The sequence below is a fragment of the Colius striatus genome, chromosome 15, assembly GCF_028858725.1.
Source record: "Colius striatus isolate bColStr4 chromosome 15, bColStr4.1.hap1, whole genome shotgun sequence".
NCBI lineage: Eukaryota > Metazoa > Chordata > Aves > Coliiformes > Coliidae > Colius > Colius striatus.
This window is the reverse complement of record NC_084773.1, coordinates 12,260,094-12,278,187: the sequence shown is the minus strand read 5'-3', so window position 1 is coordinate 12,278,187 and position 18,094 is coordinate 12,260,094. Positions and strand designations below refer to the sequence as shown.

Genomic DNA, 18,094 nt, shown 5'->3' with positions numbered 1-18,094 from the left:
GACTGTCCTCTGCTTGTGCTCTCAGAATATTTCTGGTAAGAGAAGTTGAAAACATTTCCTCAAGCCCTTATTTGTCTTCTGTGTAACTCATGAATATATGCTAGCAGGGGATTTGTTGGCAGTGAAGGGGAAAAATATGAGGTTCTTTACAACAGGCAGCCTCTGCCATTTGTATCACAAATTTGTTGATATGTGTATTTATGAAATTAGGGAGGGGCTGCTCCCAAAATAACTTGGTCTGTTCCAGTCTGAGCTTGCTGGTTAAGTAGAATAATTAAAAAAAAAAAGAATCTTTCTGGTGCAAAGGAAAGGAGAAGCATTTCAAAGCCCAGCTTGGGACTGAGAGGCTGCCATGGGAGAGGAGTAGAGTGCCTTGTGCTGATGGATGTAGAAAGACGATTTGTGACGGGAACTGGGTTTTTCACCAGCATCCTTCTCAAATGCTCCACCCTGTCTCCTAGAGAGTACAAAGCCAGGAAACACTGGACATTTTAAAGGTTGTGAGGTTTTTTTGGATGCAGTGAGCAAAACAGTCAGTGTCATGACAGTTAAATTGTACTGCAGAATCCTAAAGTGAAAGTGATTTTTTTTTTGCCTGTTTTTAAGCACTTTACAGGAGCATGAGCTGTCTGGACAAAGGATTTAGTTTATTTGTTGCTGTATGCTAGAGCTAGTTTTATAGAGGGCAGGATCATGAACTTTATCTCAGCTTTTGCAATATTCTAGGACAGCAGTCTGGAGATCACTGGCAGATGTTTTTCATCCATTTGTTTGGGTTCTGTTTATTTATTTTCTTTAACTTCTCTGATAAAGAGCTGGAGCAGTGCATTTACAGAGAGGGGAAAAGAGCTGAACATCCCTTCTGAGTTTAATGATCTCCTGTATGAATTTTCCAAGGACTTAAGGAGCTTTGGATTTAGTTGGACAGAAGCAAATTCAAGCCACCTGCTGAGGAAGGCTTGAGGAAGGTGGGATCCTTCATGAAAAGAGAATTTCTTGCCTGAAGTGGAGAAATGGGATAAGCTCTTGGGCTGTGGTGTCCGTAGTTAAGCAGTTTCAGGAAATCATGCAGTCTGTTTGTAACAGTATTCCAAATGTGCTTTTTGTTTTCCCATCCTAGCCTCTCTAGATCCACTTGTCTCTTGTGTTACAGGGTGAGTGCTTTGAAGACTGGAGGCCACCGCTGTGTTGCTCTCGTGCAGAGCTGACAGCCATCTCTGACCAGCTGCGGTGGTGCTAAAATAACCCCGATGCCCTTAGGGGATGTGCTGGAGCTTTGCTTGTGTACAGCCGTGCAATCAAACCCAAACCCATTACTGGGGCATAAAATGCCACTGGGTGGGAAGGATTATGTCACTGTCCTCCTCTAATGATGGTACAGCCCCTGGCTAGGCTGTAGTGAAGGCTGTGTAATTTGGGAGCTAAATACCACTTTGAAATTCAGAATAGGTGTGCATGGATATATGTCTTTTCCCCCTCCCCTCTTTCTTGTATGACAACTTTTTAAAAGATGACTAGGTGCCTAAAGATACAAACAGATTATTACAGTCTAGTTTTTGTCTGCATCTTCATGTACTAGGATACCTTTAAAATCCCAGCCCTTGGAGACTAGCTCCCAGGCAGCTGCAGTTTGAATCATCACAAGCTGCCTAACCCACTCTCACGTACCCCTGACTGCACTTTACTTGACTACAGATAAATGCCTCTCTTGACTTACAGAAACGACTGTCCTCAAAATGGATCAAATTGCACTTACTTTTAATCATTTGTGTTACTGCTTCCAACCTTGTGCTTTTATTCTAGCTAAAAAATACCAGCTTGCCTTAGTGTGAACAGCTTTTGGTTCTTAACACTGGTTTAGTATTCATTTCTCTAAACAAGTAGTGCAATTACCCCGTGGCAAAATAACTGTCTCCAACTGTCTTTTTTCCATTAAACAAATGGGAGGATTTTACCTCTTGGTCTCCCCATGAGATAAATGCACTTTCTCTGCAAGAACTGTCTTAAAGCAATCCAGGAACTGAGCAACTTGCAGACAGCAGAGCTAATTGTCACAGAATCTTATTTAGCCAATGCCTATTTTCATTAAGAGGTGATCTCTGTTAATAACATAGACTAATAACTCTTCTAAATGAAAAAAACCCCTTTTTTCCCCCCACAGGCAGGGATAATGAACTCCTAAATCAGTGCTCTTCCAGAGGAAGATTTTCCCCCCCATTTTAACAAAATGTGGCTTGAGACTCAACTAATACCAGGAGATTCTGATGCCTGTGCTCACATCTCATTGGGATTTAGCTGAGAAAAGTTGTGCCATTAGTGAGATTGGTTTTGCTGGTGGTTGCTACAGAGAGAGAATTTGGCTCGGGATGTCTCCGCTGGGTCCATGAGAGCTGAGGGCTGATAGAGTGTCTCAGCAAGTCTACCTTGGTGAGAGGTCAATAAATGGGTCAAGCTGTTCAGGAAGCCCAGGGATCACTAATTTAGGGAAGCTGTGGATACCCCAGGAGTTAGGATTGATTTAAGTGCATGCAGCTGACCCCAGCAAATCAGCCATCTGGCTACTAGAAGATTAATGAGCAAACAAGCATCCTGGTTAGAGGAGCGAATTCTGTTTCTGCCTCAGTGAGAAGGCAAGGGTGGAGAGGTAAATTCTATCTTAGTATTATACCTCAGAGAATCCACATCAGAGACATCCATGAGAAATCAGGAAATGAAGTTCTGCTGCTTGGGTAGCAACTTGTCTTTTCTGTCAGTGCCCCAGTTCGTAATCTTAAACCAAAAAACACTCAACAAAGCCCAATCTAAAGGTACAGATTGGTTTAGCTTCTATCAGGACAGACTGTGGAGCCTGGCAGACAGGGAAGACATTGCACAGATCCACCTCTTCTCATGGGCCTAGGTTAACTGTATTTATTACTTTCCTTTTTAGATAGCAATTATTTAAAGCTATCACTTCTCTTTTCTTTCTCTTCTTCTTCCCCAAAGTAGAGGGTAGAGGTAGATAATCCATGGCTGGGAAGATTTGCAGGGCAGTAACAGGTCCTTGCTGTGCTTCCACAAATCCCAGATGGGATTTCCTCTGTGGAAGGAAGATCCAATCTGGCATTTTTCTTTAACTGGGTATGAGTTCTTGAAAACACCTGTATTTTGCCTACCTCTCTCTCTCCCCACTTCATACTCTCTGGGAAAACCCGTGCCATTTTCCATGCTGACTGTCAAGGAGATGATGTCTCCAATGGGGGTCTGTAGCCTCCCAAGTTGTTTTCCTTGGAAACCTATATGCTACTGGCACTATCTCAATTAAACAGAGACAACACAAAATATTACAGTGCCCTGGCTACAGGTGATACATTGCACTAGGGTCACTGAAATGCCATTAACTACAGGCTCTGCTGAGAACTGCCATTACTTGTCTGGCAGCAGGGTGGGATATTGTAGCTTGCCCTGGCCTTCCCTTCTTACTGCCCCATGATACTTCAGCTAAAGCAAGGCGACATGTTTCTTATTCCTTCATCTGTCCAGGTTGTCTCTGAGGGAATGAGATAGGATTATCTCTTCTTTTTTGTCCCTGTGTGAGATGTGTACTACTGTAAGGCACTGTTGCTGCAGGGGAGGAGAGTTTAGGGCCACATGTGTAGGAGCATGAAGCTCTTCTACCCCTGGTATTACTAAGAGACTGAAATGCCAAAAAACTATTGTCAAAGAACTTACAGGAACTTTTCTGTATTGTCACAGATTCCGATTGGATCGATATATGGAAATGTTACACTCAGTTTAATTGAGGGTTTTGTGTACTTGGTGAGATTTTGGGAAGGATCTTGAACCAGCATTAACACTGCTGCTTGAAAATCACCAATTACACAATGTTTTTTCTTTGGAAGATTTTGACCCTCTCAGTATGAGGAAAAAAAAAAAACCCTGAAAAAGACACCTCTACTGGCTCCAGTAAAAATAACCTGTGCAGGCTTTAAAAAAAAACAAAGTTATTTTCCCAGTTTTAGGGAGTAGAGAGATTCATGAATTTTCAGTGCTTTGGTTGGTGCTGCGATTTGGGCCAACTGAGCAATCAAGCTGGTTGCCAGCCTCACCTCTGAATTGATGCCATGCCAGGCAGGAGAAATGACTAAGAGCACAAAGAAAAGGAATTTCTTGTTTTTTAAAAAACAAAGTACACCCCCTCAGTAAAAAAAAAAAGCTTAGAAAAAAAGCAACTCCATTAATACCAGCTTGAGTGGCAGAGCAGGAAATCAGCTGAAAATGAACAAAGAGCCACGCAGAGGGGATGCTAATGTAAGCAAATGCCAATTCACACTTCTGCAGGCGGCCTGTGGCAGCTTCCTTTCCTGTTCAAACATTTTAGCCAGATAATGAGTGAAAAAAACAAACATTTTTTCGCATAATCAACTGGAGTTTGGAAGGGAGAAGCAATAGAGGAAAGGGAGCTGCAGTGCTAATGATTTGCTGGCTGATAGGGCTGTGGGAAAGCAGCGTGGGACTGTGTGGAGCGAGGGGTGGGGGGGGATGTTGCTAATTGCCAGCAGCGGCTGTGGTGTGGGTCGATGCTCTTGGCCACTTGGCTGATGGTGGAAGCTGTTGTTATTGCACAGGCAAGCTGGCTGCTTTCTGAAATGGAAGCCAAGGCACGGTTGCCAACAGCTATTGGGGTAGTGAGGGTAATGGTTAGCAAACCAGGCTTTCATATCAATATTGATTGGGGTTGCAATGGGGAAGTGAAGTGCAGTAGGGTGCTGGTGGCTGTCTGGTCCCGGCTGGTGTGTTTCTGTGTAGCAGATGGTTGACTGCTTTACTGTGCCAGCAGATTATGGACTTGGCTTCAAACCATCTTGCATGGTTTTCCGGGAATACAGGGATCCCATCCGCAGCTGAACGTTGCTGCCTTGAGCATGTTACCTGGGGTCAGAGCTGGTAGCAATCCTCTCACGTGGAAGGTGGCTGCATGCTGGGGTGGTTCTCAGTGTCCTGTGTGATGCAGTGGCATTGTCTCCAGCCTTGGATGTCCCAGAGGATTTTGCAATTGCCTTTTCCAGACTTACCTCCGGTGCTGAAAAACCAACCTCATGCTGAGTATCCAGGTGTTTTGGGGTTCCTGTTTCAACATGCTGCTGCATTTGGGGAAAAAAATAAAGGGAGTTTGTCACTGCTGGGCTGAGTGGTGTGAGCAGAGTAGTTGGATCAGCAGTGTCCTGCCACTCCCCTGGGAAATGCCACCTTGCTTTATACTCCAAAACCATCCTAATTTTCTGACTCTGTCGTTCTGCAAAGCATGAGGTGACAGACAGAGGGTAAGGCAGGATATTAGGGAAAACCTTTCAGAGATAGAAATTAAGATGAACGTGGCCAACAGTGGCAGAGCTTGAAAGCTCTGAATCTTTATCACTGTCAAGCAGCTACTGAAGAAGAGATGACATGGGGCTTTGCTTTTTTAATTAAAAAAAAAAAAGTTGGATGCTGGAGCTAAACTACTTCAAGTAAATTAAACTTCTTTCCAGAGTCATTAAGCCCAGATTAACCTTGACACTGGCCTCCCCATCAACCAAAGAACTGTTGCTATTAGCTATGCAAATTTAATTTTCAAGCCTTCTGCTCTTAGAGTTGGTACCAGGCTGTACCAGCATCCAACTGACATCAATGGCTCACCTTGGTGCTTGCTGTGATTCCCCAGCCAAGTGCTGCTGCTTTCACTGTCAGCCACGAGTAATGCCATAAGACCTCCATCATCAGGACAGTGCTGGTTTATCTATCTGTTTTTCTTATCTTTGAAAGGAAGAGGTTTGTTTCTTGTTTCACAGAGGTCCTGGATGCTTGAGTATCAAGCTTCAAATGTGTTTTGATGACAATGCATTGGCACAGCTTGATGATGGTCTAATGGCAAGTGTTAGTTCTTGCTTCATTAGAAATCTTCAGTTTGTGGTGATGCAAAAGCATTTAAACTGATGCAGGAGAAGAGTCCAGAGTCTGTATGTCTGCACTGTCTCTCTCTGGGCTGCAAAATTTGGGCGGCAAAACTAAGCGGTGTTTATTTTTCAGCTGAAAATTTTTATGTTTGCAAGTGCAAATTTGAGCCAGTTCAAAACTTTTCACTGAGTTTTGTCAACTTGTGAAGTTACCTCAGCTGGGGCAGCAAGAATTCAAACTAGATATTGGGATTTTTTTTGGGTAATTACTTTAGGTGGAATCTTATTTAATTTTGCTTTTAAAAAGTGTTCAAGCCCTTGAGCAAAGTTCCACTCCCAGTGGTTAGGTGTAACCTACGTGACTTAATTGACACCATCATTTTTCTGTTTGTGAGGAAAGTGGGCTGCCAGCAAATTGAGCATTGGTTTGGATTTCTTTGTGTACAGAGTGATGTCAGGAATGGGGATGAGCAGAAGACATTTTTCCTTTTGTACAGTCTGAAACATAAACTCCTCTGTAACTTAAATATAAGGTCCTTAAGGGCTGTGGACAGGAATAAATGGATGAGGTTTGCTGTAACCCATGTTTATACTATCATGTGCAACTTCTAAACCTTCAGAGCTATTGAAAAATAGTGAAGGGTAATCCAGGAATGTGATCACTGAAAATGGGAGTTACTTGATACTACATGGTTAGTGGAAATTATTGATTGCAAACGTGCCAGCTTTTTAGGAAGTGCCATAAAAATAGATATTTTAGATGGATGTCAATGGAATCTATAGAAGGATGTTCTATTGTCTACAAATAACCTCTGTACTAGATAGGAGTCTTCCAATAGGACAATGTAAAGATGTTTAAGTTCTTTACATTTAAATTTGAGCTTGTGCTGGATGGTGCACTTACTGTGCTTGACACCAGTTTTTCTTTCTTCTGACTTCTTTTTTTCTTTACAAAAAAATCACTTAAGGGAAGGTGCTCTCTATATTGTACAGAGGCTGGAACAGCAGCAGGAAAATGTGACTTTGAAATAATGGGATCTATAAGAACAGGCAATTTTGTTCAAGTATAGTGATTTAGTGCCCTGTTAGTGTCCTGATGTATAACTCCATTTCCAAAGACCGTAAGTTTCTTCACAAGCATAATGACAGGCTTAAAACTTGAGAGACTAATGCCACAGCTTTCTCTGTCCTCAGCTGTTCCACATAATTACAGTAGTAAGGGAATTGCCTTCTCTCCTAATGGATTAGCTCCAAGAGGAATAAATCAGATAATGTTATTGCCTTCTTGTTTCTTTTCCCCCTCTGTAAAAAGCAGGATAGCCCATACAGCAAAGCCAGGGCTGGTGGTGTTTTTTCCTTGGCTACAATCTGTGATACAGCTGTGATACCAGTTCTGGTGTGACCAAGAAAACTGTTTTAAAATGCTCTGGTCCTGTTGTTTATTGCTTTTAGTACTAATTTCAGCTTCTGTGTTTGCTCTGCTCACAGATGATGGCCCTTACTCGAAGGGGAGCAAGGACTCTGGTGGGATGGACGCAGCCCTGGTCTCCAGGAGGCAAAGCATTCCAGGTAAAGAAGGGGATCAACTCCTGATCCAAAACATCAGGACATTTCTTAGACTTTATGTAGCTACCTCTAAAATGGATATAAAACCCCCAAACACTCATTTTGATGCATCCGTCAGCAAGGATTTTGCTGAAGGGCAGAAACAAATGTTAGTAACTGGTCTCAGTGAATTGTATGTTACTGGTACAATCACAATCTGGTATGAAGCTGTTGATGGTGGTTACGGGGCTCCAGGAAAGGAGTGCTTCCTGCACTGGACTGATACCCAAGGAGAAAACAGCATCAAAAAGAGAAGGAAGAAGCACTACCAGATCTCAGCTTGCCAAGTGAGGAAGGAGACTGTCTGGCAAGCTTCATATTTCTCACATGTGACTAAGTTTGTTTTGATATTTAGTCAATTATAGCATACTTCTGTGTGAGATAAACACTCCTGTGCAGAAACACCCCTGAGGGTTGAAAAGGGAGTGGAGAAGTGGTAGTACCTTTGCACGTGTTGATGCTGAGCTTTGTCGGCCAGGGGCACACCAGCAGGTTTGGATGGGCTGCTCTGGATGACTCTTCCTAACAAGGTCTAGGGCTGGATGTTTACTTCTGATCATTAATGACCCAGTCACAGGTTTAATTTGCCATTGTACCATAGCTCTAATGGAAAGTGGCTGATTCCTCAATCATGAGAGCCAGCATGTCCAACAGCCCAGATTGGGACACTTCAACGGGGAGGGCAAAATTCAGCTATGCTCTTCCTGCCCTGGGATGCTTTGAGCAGAAAAAAATCAAGTATATATACCAATAGAAGAAATCTAAGACTGCTCTCATATAGCAGTTTAATACTCTGTCTTGAAGGAACAGATCCTGCTTAACCAGCTCACCTTTACATCTGTGTGTGTCTGAACAGCAGTAGATTTATAGAGGCATTGGTCAAAATCCCTTATTGCTTACCTTGATAGATTGCTCTCAGGCACTTGCCTTTTTTTCAGAGCAATGATTTCTCCTTGAACCCATAACAATGGGTAATTACACTCTGGGAGTTCTCACTTTAAACACTTATCAAGGATCAAAATTAAACCCCATTGAAGAGCTAATAATCTCCCCTTGCAGCACCATCTGTGTTGATCGTGTCTGTAGTTGAGAGGAAATTTTCAGGATACTGCTGGATGGTGTTCCTTCCAGCACGGTTGGGAGCCCCCCACAAAGTTTCTGGCAGCCCCATGGATCCTGGGTTGGTGAATTGAAAACTAAGTTACTGTAGTTGGCAAGGGATTAAAGAGCAGAAGCATTATGGACTTGATGTTTTACAATGAGCTGCCAGTGCCATGATAAATGGGTGCCCAGCAGTGCCTAAATGCCTTCCAAACTGGTGCTAGATTGCAAAGAGGTTCCCCACTTGCATTAATCAAGTGCACAGATTATTCTTGGAAGTGCTTTACAAAACAAGTAGTGTGTGGCAGGACTCAAAGTGAGGTGCAATTTCTGGTGTCATGGTGGCATTACATGGGGAGCAAAGTGCTAGTAATGAAGCACCACAGGGCCAAATGACACCATGTTTGCTCCCAGTGAAAGAGGATGGAGGGAGGAAGCTCTGCACCAGTATGGATCTTCTGTGTCAATATGTTATTTAAGAGACCCTGTCTTACTTTGGAAATCAGTGTGCAAGAGGTTTCAAATGCATCATCTCCAAATAGAGCATCTTATTTAAACCTGGTGAGTTTTGCTGTGCAAACTAACTCCTGGGCCATTTGCTGCATGGGTTTTGTTCCACAGCTGTGGGACTGCTGTTTGCCATGTGCTGCCAATGGCCATCATCACCTTCTCCTGCACAGCCTCAGAGAAAACTGCCCTGTGTGAGGAAGACTATTTTCCTCCTGTAAAATTGTGGTACATTTCAGTACACTAGAGATAGTGGAGGTGGATGAATCATGTTGTAGACAAAGTCTGAAAAAGCATCTTAGAGGAGGCTCTGGCAAGGCATGAAAGTCATCTGTTTTGCCCCAGGGCTAGTCCTCCTTTGAGCAAAGAGTGCGAGTGCCTTCACGTGGATTAATGTGGAGCTGCCTTTTGCCAAGTCTGCAGAGATCTTGGTCTTTCCTCAGGCCAGTGTTGGCTCTCCTGCTAACTTACTGTCCTCATCCATGTCAGATCCAGAAGTTGGAAAGATTTAGGGAACTTGTTTTTGTAATGCCTAAACATGAGGATCAAAACTGTTGTCAAGTTTGGCTTTTATATTTGTGCTGGGAAAACAAGAGTGTTATCTTGGTCTAAAGGAAGGTAAAGTGTATGCTGCCTGCAACAGAGAAGCAGTAGTGGTGCAGCAGGCATGGGGTGTGCATCCGCTAAACCTGACCCTGCAATAGGTATTACAGCTGGCAGCACATGTGAAACCTATTTTGATGTAAAAGTGCCTTCAATTCCAGCTGTGGATGAGGTGAGTAATATGGAAGAAGTTTGGCTTAGACCAGGTACAGATGGGTGGGAAAGTAGCTGTGAATGAAGAAAAGTCATGTCTCCCCTGCCCTTCCCCTACTGATGGCAGAATCTCACCCCTCTCCAGGTTATATTACCTGTCTCCCAACTGTATTGATGTCCCATGATGTTTTGTAAATCAGAATATTTTAAGGTCCACCCTGTTCTGTCCATCCAGGCAGCTACTGCAAGTCCACAGCATCCTCCTACCTGGTAACTGTGTCTGCCTGACATGTAGCCCTCCTAACACCCACCCTGCTCCATATCAAACATATTTCCTGAGGTAGCAGACCTGGACCATTGCTGAGATCCCATCACTCTGGTTTTGAGTCCTTCCACTGCCTCCAGCACCAACACTTTGAAACACAAAGTTTTTATCCTCTCACAAGCCCTCACTCCTCTACTTTGTCTTGCTTGGTCCTGCCTGCCAGACCTGCATGCAAACACTTTCACTCCACTGCCGTGGGTCCACCAGGACACATTCCTCTTCCACAACTTAATTTTAAATAGATTGAAGCTTTCTCTTCATACTAATTGTACAAATCATCCCAGGTCTGTTCTCTCACCATCTATAGGAAAAGGGTGTCCATGGGATTGGGTGGAATATGCCTTCCACTGATGTTTGCCCTTGTTTCTGATCTTTCAGAGGAGTTCAGAGGGGTCACCATTGTGGAGCTGATTAAGAAGGAAGGGAGCACCCTCGGCTTAACCATTTCAGGTGGCACAGACAAAGATGGAAAGCCAAGAGTCTCCAATTTGAGGCCAGGAGGACTGGCTGCAAGGTGAGAAACTGAAATGGCCTGCAGAAAGCACAGTAAAACTGGAGAGGAATATTTGCATGTTCTAGCTACTGAATGAATACAGTTATACTTAAAACAGTTGGCACCAAGCTCCCTTTTTTCAACTGCCCCAGAATGCAAAGTTGTCGCTTCAGTAAGTGGAACGTCTTCTATTTTGAATTATTTCCTATGCTCTCTGCAATTATGCTCTGGATTTTTGTGTAGGGATATTTGGGATGCTGTGAAATTAGGCAGCCTTGTCAGGAGAGCTACATGGTACAATACATCTTGATCAAGCTAAGTGGTTTAATATTGTATCTGTTCTGAATACTGAGTGTGTAAGTAACATTATTGGCTTAGAAAAGGAATGGGAGAAGAAAGGCTCCAAGAAGCAGAGAAAGGGAAGGAGTAATTGAACAATTTTGCAGAAAACAGGCAAAAGGAAAGATGTTTTCTTTTTTCCTACTGGATTTTTTTTTCAGATGGCTCTTGATGTGCTTCTCTGACTGATTGCTCTGCATGAATGGGAACCAAGCAACAAAAAGAGAGATTGTGAACACATGGTGATTGTTGCTGTATGTACAGATACAGCACTTGCCACTGGGACAGATAGATGGCCTACAGTTTTAGGACTTCCCTCTGATAGCAGGCACATGCAATCAGGCAGCTGAGATTAGCCCAACGTTGGTGGCTTGTTCAGAAAGTTCTTCACTTACCGAAGATTCACCAGGCATGTTCAGGCTGACTGAAGCAGAGGCTTTGTGCTATCACTACTTTTTTCTTTTTTTTCCTCTTTTCTTCTTTCTTTACAGAAGTGACCAGCTGAATGTTGGGGATTACATCAAGTCAGTGAATGGCATTAACCTGACCAAGCTGCGGCACGACGAGATCATAAGCCTGCTGAAAAACGTGGGCGAAAGGGTAGTGCTGGAAGTAGAGTATGAGCTTCCACCAGCTGGTGGGTGCCTCTCTTGTAACACTGCTCTCTTTCCTTAGCTTCTTTCTGTCCTGGGGTACAGATGGGCTTGCTCATGCATTAGCCATCTTGGCCAAGGCAGTATCCAGGGGCATTTTGACGTTCTGCCTTTGCTTGCTCACGGTGCTGTGGCGGATGCTGCAGAGCTGTGTGCAGTTGGAGCAGAGTGCTTTTTCCAGCACAGTGGGTGCCTGTTCATGCACACCGGCAGGAGATGGCTGATTAGGTCTGTCTTGCCTCAGAGTGACTTGGTAGCACAGACCAATCTGCCTCCTGATGCTACTTCAACTTATTTTCTTTTTCCCTTTTGGAGCCTGGCTAGGGGAGGTTTTCTTAAGTCTTAAGCATTTATTGCCAGGTCCTTTTTCTCTGACCTATGGCAAGTGTTGTTATTCCTCGAGATGCTTTGAAATATTATGTGCAGAAGGGAAGCTGAAGCAATCTGATTTCCAGCTAAGGGGCCATATTGGAAGCTAGCAAGCCCAACTTGCATTAACAAGGCTTGTGTCCTGCCGTGGGAGACTATGTGCTTTTGCCCTTGTTTGTGTGTTCTGACTAAAACAAATTCCTTGATATGGTTTCTCATCCCAGTTATTACTCACTCAGTTACCCAGATCAATCAGAGGATGGTTGGGCAGAAGAAATAGAACAACTAAAAATAAGATGACAGGAAAAGCAAACCTAATGGAATCTAAACATTTTGCTCCAGATAGGAAGCTCTCCTACACTGCATAGCTTTGCTATAGCTGCTGTTTTTACATGAAAAGTATTGAGTATATAAATAACCATATAAAGCCCTCAGAACACAAAAATAATAATTGAATTCATTTGATCTCTAGCCATCATCTTTCTCTCTTCTACAGTTAGCTTTTGCATACAACCCTGGTAAAACAAACTGTGGCTGAAGTTTTCCGTGTTCTCATACTCAGTGGAGATGACAACTCTTTGCCTTTCTCTTTAGCTACGAGCTTGGCTGTCAGGAATCTGATAAGCTGAACTTACCAACTAAGGAGCAGTGCCAATACTGCATGGCTCAATCAATAGCAGCGACGCAAAATGTCCCCACCTGAATGAGCAAGAAGAGCACACTGAAAGAGCAATTTCTCCCCAATGAGATTATTGATGCTCTTTATCAAAACAAAGAGACACTGCAAAATACAGGGAATTGTCAATTATTGCCTTGCTCTAGTTCTTTGTGGGCTTTTATCTGTGGTGAGGGTTTGTTATTGCTGTATGCACCTGCCTGTCTCTCTTTCTGTGTCCCTGCTCAAAAAGCAGAAAGAGAAGTGCAATTCAATAGCCTGTGCTTGTGGGTTTGAGTTTTCCTCTCCACTTTGTAATTGCCTGCTTTGGAAGACACCTTGCAAGTCCAACTTTAGTTTCCAGACCACTGTGTTGTATCGCCTCTTCCATAAACAAACCAAACTCTGACTTAACACTAGCTTAGGTTTCCCTCCTCCCCACTGATCTTACAAAAAGCTGTTGCAGAACTTCATGCTTGGATGCTTAGGACAGAAATTGGATGGTTTCTGAAATAATTTGTGGATCCTTTATACTCTTTTCTTGGTATGTGGGAGCCCCTTGGCTGAGAGCCTTCCTGTGCACTGAACTTTTCCCTTCTGAACCATTTCTGGGCCATGTCTGCGTTTGCAGTCTGTGCGCAGTGGCAGGAGCAAAACAAATTCATAGGGGACGGTGTTTTGGGTCTTTATTTGGCCTTGCTGTAGCTTCGTCCCCAGGGCTTGCCTGCCTGCAAGGCAATACCCTGCCTCCACTGTATGCCTTTTGGGTTTAACCCTAATTTGGTGAAGGTTGCAAGTCCTTAGGGTGGCTGGCAGTGAGGACCAATGTGGGCAGTGAGGACAGTAGGGAGATTTGCTTCAAAAAGCCCCCTCTGAGCCAAGGGGAAATGGTAGCATGGGTGTACCTAGGGGAGCTTTCAACTCCACTTTGCCAGGCTGAAGTCAAGCTCCTAGCCCTTTTTTTTTCTGATTATCCTCGTGGCCATTCATTGCCCTTGGTTTGAAGATTAGGAATTGATCTTTTCAGAGGGGACCAGGCTGAAATGCCATGTGCAATTGTGGGTGGAAAAGACTGGGAAATTGTCCCATATTCACTGCAGTAGTTCAATAAACCATTAAATAGCAGGAGATGGCAAGAGACGGAAACAGTTTCTTTCTTTTTCTCTTTACTTTTGTACATTAAATAGTACTGTGTATTTAACGTAAAATTACTGAATTGCCCCTAGGATGAGTCTAAAGGATTCAGTTAATCTTTTTTTAAAGTCAAAATATGAGAGGTAAGGAAAAAAACCATCTCAACCTTTTGCAGTGAGGATTTGGGATTTTCATTTTCTTTAAGGTCAGCCGGTGACTCGATTCCTTACGCTGCTGCTGGGTTTTTTAATAAGTTTCCATCTGCAGCAGAGGCTTCTGGCTTTTGAGTAATGCTGAATGCATTAAAGCCAGTTGATAAATAAGATGGTTTTACTTGAATGTCAGAGTATTAACCAAGACAAATTTGAAGAGAGATGCACAATACCGAGCTGCTGAAATCACTTGAAAACATGATGGTTGGCTCTGACGAAGGTTCATGTGTCTGTGTTGGGCTCTTTTTGCCTCCAAACAGGGAAGATACAGTATGGATATTGGGAAGGACTTTAATTTCAATGGTGTTTGGATGAGTTTTGATATTGTTTTGCAGGGTGTCATGGAAAAGGTTCATCTAGGGGTAACTGGGTCTTTCTCTCTTCCTTTAGTTCCAGAGAGCAGTGCTGGCATTATTCCCAAGACCATTGAAGTGTCTCTCTACAAGGAAGGAAACAGCTTTGGCTTTGTGCTGAGAGGTTAGTAGCTTCTCCAGTAAAAAACTAAGGGAAGACAAGCAACGAGAGAGATGATTTGGGAAGCAGGAAGAGAAACATAAGATGATGAATGTAATAAACCTCAGCTGAGAAGCAAAAGCGTGTCCTAGAGAGCATCCTATGCAGCCTTCAAGGACTGCTGGCTGCCCAGTCCAGGCCACGTTTTTTGCTTTCAGGCTGTCACTTGTTCTGTGATAAATGTTTCTCCTTTCTCAGCACTCTCATTCCAACTTTCAAGCCTCAAGTGACTTGTGGCTTTCCCATTTTGATTACAGGGGGAGCCCATGAAGACTGGCACAAGTCCAGACCACTGGTGCTCACCTATGTGAGGCCAGGTGGCCCAGCAGACAGGTAATACTCATGTTGCACCTCCAATATTTGCTTTCACAAGAGAGACCAGCAGCTCTTATTATGCTCTTGGACATGTGTTCTTATCTTTCTTATCAGTACCTCTCCAAGGCTTCTCATGGTGGTGGTGAGGGACCTGTGGTGTGTGGGGAGGATGAGCCTGGTGCTCCCAGGCTGACCCATGTGTAGATGTTAGAGCAGAAACTCCTCTTCCAGGGGCAGCCACTTAATTAACCCTGTGCAGATGAATAGCTGTTGCTGTTAGAAAGCAGGAGGCAGTCTATCTATTCTCATGCTGCTAATTTAATATGATGGGCCTGGTACTATAAATAACCCTAATGGTTGTCCCAAGGAGTGTTCAGTTCCTAAAAGGATCAAAGTAATTGACTTTAAATACACACACACACATATATATATAAATGTATACTCACATAAAATATACAAAATTGATACACGAGATGTATGTGTGGAAGGTAGAAATAAATGTGTACACACAAAAACCCTTTTGCCTGTGGCTTCCTACAGGGAGGGGTCCTTGAAAATTGGGGACAGGCTGCTGAGTGTTGATGGGATCCCTCTGCACAGCATGACCCATGCTGACGCCCTCAACATCCTGCGGCAGTGCAGCCAGGAGGCTCTCTTCCAGATCGAGTATGACGTGACTATCATGGGTAAGTCCAAAGTGGTTGTGGTGGCATTTTCTCTGACTGCCTGGAAAGTATGTGAGACTAGATACAGTGACTGGGGTACTCGGTTTCAGTGGAAAAAATTGCTGAGCAGTGCGCTGCCAACGTGGGTGCAAGGGTTAGAGCTCGAGGCTGGCTTGGTTGAATGCATTTGAAATATCCTTATCCAGTGAGGTGTCTCAATGGGAATGATGACTGGCTTTAAAAAAGGGGTAAAAGGGGGATTTTGTAGTGCAGGCAAAGAAGGCATAGGAGAAGTCATCCTTAAAAGGGACGGGAGTGCTCTGCCAGCACTGCCAGTACCACTGTGAAATGTGTGCAGGGGAGTGAGCTGTGAGCAGGCAGAGACTGGATGTGGCTGTGGCTTTGGTTCTGAATTTTTACCCTGCTTAATTCTGGAGCTCTTCCCTTTCTTGGAAAGGTTAGTTCAAATCTGCTTCTGAAATAAATGAGGGCTGATCAACTGATTGACCCCAAATAATACAGAATTTACTGGAGGGCAGAGGATGGTATTTCTAAAAAGTGTTCTACACAGTAGATATTAAGTTTGAGGGTTTGAAGGGTTGCTGGTTTTTCTTTTTCATTTGATTTTCAGTTTCAAGCCCTGGGAAAAGGTTTATTATTAGCTACTGTAAAGTCATTTTGAGCTGGCTTTGTGACACACAGCTGTTACTGCAGGGAGCATCGTTAATGAGTTTAAGGTTACTGCCGAGTCCGAAGCTGTGTTGGCTCTGGAAGCTCGTTGAGCTGTGCATTAGATTTTGATGTTGCATATACGTCTCCAGAGGGGTTTCTGCCTCCACTGGACCCATAGGCTGGACTTAAGTTGGAGTCTTCTCTGCAAATCTTCCAAACCAGTCCAGCATGTCTGAGCCTAGGATCCAGGGAAATTAAAAGGATCTACAGCTGTGAGAGTTCAATAACACTCTGCCCTCAAAGAAAGAGGGCTTAGAACATAGGAACTCACACCATGCAGTGCACAAGAGGGCTGTACCTCCTGTGCCAGCCCTGAGGACTTTCTGCTTTGTTTTGAGTCTCTTTCTCCCATGCTTTCACCTTCCTTTCAGCAGAAACTCCACAAGCATAGACATACTGGTTTCCCTCTGGAGGGAGGAGGCTGCCAGGACCTGGGCAGCCATGTGCCACGCAGACACTACACTGGGAGCACTGGGAGGAGAACCTGATGCCTTGACAGTTTCCTGCACGCTGCCTGGCTTCTGCCATGCTACAGGAGCAGCTTCTCTTTAGAAACTGTCTGGTATTCATGAAAAAGACGAAACATTTAAATGATGGAAAACAGAAACTACACAGACCCTGTTTTCTGCCTTTCCAAATGTGGCTGTGATTGTGGTAACTCTGCAGCAGTCAGTAAGGGATGTCTGCTCCTCTCCTCGCAGGCTATGCAGGGGGCAGGTAAAGGAAGGATTTTACATAGAACTGTCAAGTCTGAACAGTAGCAAATAATTAATGATGCATGGGAAATGGGCTTTTTGAGGGGGTTGTTGTTTGTATGGTCCCCTGGTACCTGTGTTGCAGAAAGCTGATTGTTTTAAAGCCTGTCTTGGAGCAAAAATAGCAGCGAAGGTGTCTTGGTATTTCTTCTTGAATAACTCTCCTGCCTAAAACTGTTAGGGCTGAATGAACACAGAGTGATGGCAGGGGTTTATGCAGTGATTCTTCATCTTGTGTTGCTATACAGTGGACCACAACCAGATGCTTCCCAACATGTAAACACAGCCCCTTTCTTACATAATTTTTACATCAAGAGTACTTCTCCCCAACTCTGTAAAGGGATATACTTGCCCTTCTTTTTTTTAAGGCAAGATGATGCAGAATGTGTAGCTTAAAACAATCTCTGCAGACAGTTTTGCCAGGCAACAGCTAATGACTGCAATGGGAGAAGAGTGCATCATCCCCAAATCACAACTGTTACTGACATTCTGTTTACCAGCCATAGGAAGATGATGATGAGGGAAGGGAAGAGCAGGTGCTGGAAGTACTATGGGGATGTTATTAGCCTGAAGGGAACACTCTTAATTTACATTTTGAAAACTCCTTGAGGGGACTGTGTGGCCCCACAGCTCACTTGATTCATCATAAGAGCTGGGGACACCACCATGAAGTGGTATTTGGCCTGCTTATCCCCAGGGAAAACAGGTTTTTACACTGCACTCGCTCTCTGCTGCAGCTGTGCTCACTGGGGTGGTGCGGGCTGACTCTTGAAGAGGCAAAGTTGTTTTTCTGCATCTGTCCTTGGTGAGATACCAGGGCTGTTCCGGAGGAGTGTTGAATCATGGCATTCCCCAGCTGGCTGTGTGGTTTCCTGGCCAAAATTGTGCTCTGAGAATGAGCTGTGTGGGGGCCAGCCCTGCTTTCGGTGAGAGGGACATGGCAGCTGCTTGCCATCAGCTATTGGGCTTTCACTAGGGAGGCCAACAGATGATGAGACTCTTAATCAAATTGACTGAGGCCACCAAAGGAATTAAATTAATCTGCCATTT

General features: G+C 44.0%; 1 protein-coding gene across 1 annotated transcript in view; it reads left to right on the top strand.

The window, feature by feature from the left end:
- Positions 1-18,094, top strand: part of GRIP2 (glutamate receptor interacting protein 2) — a 260,946-nt gene that overhangs the window by 197,684 nt on the left and 45,168 nt on the right. Inside the window, exons 2-7 of the mRNA XM_062008252.1 lie at positions 7,404-7,484; positions 10,588-10,723; positions 11,533-11,678; positions 14,455-14,541; positions 14,835-14,910; positions 15,433-15,578. Of these exons, the coding sequence (XP_061864236.1) occupies positions 7,404-7,484; positions 10,588-10,723; positions 11,533-11,678; positions 14,455-14,541; positions 14,835-14,910; positions 15,433-15,578 (672 nt within the window). The remainder of the gene's footprint in view (positions 1-7,403; positions 7,485-10,587; positions 10,724-11,532; positions 11,679-14,454; positions 14,542-14,834; positions 14,911-15,432; positions 15,579-18,094) is intronic.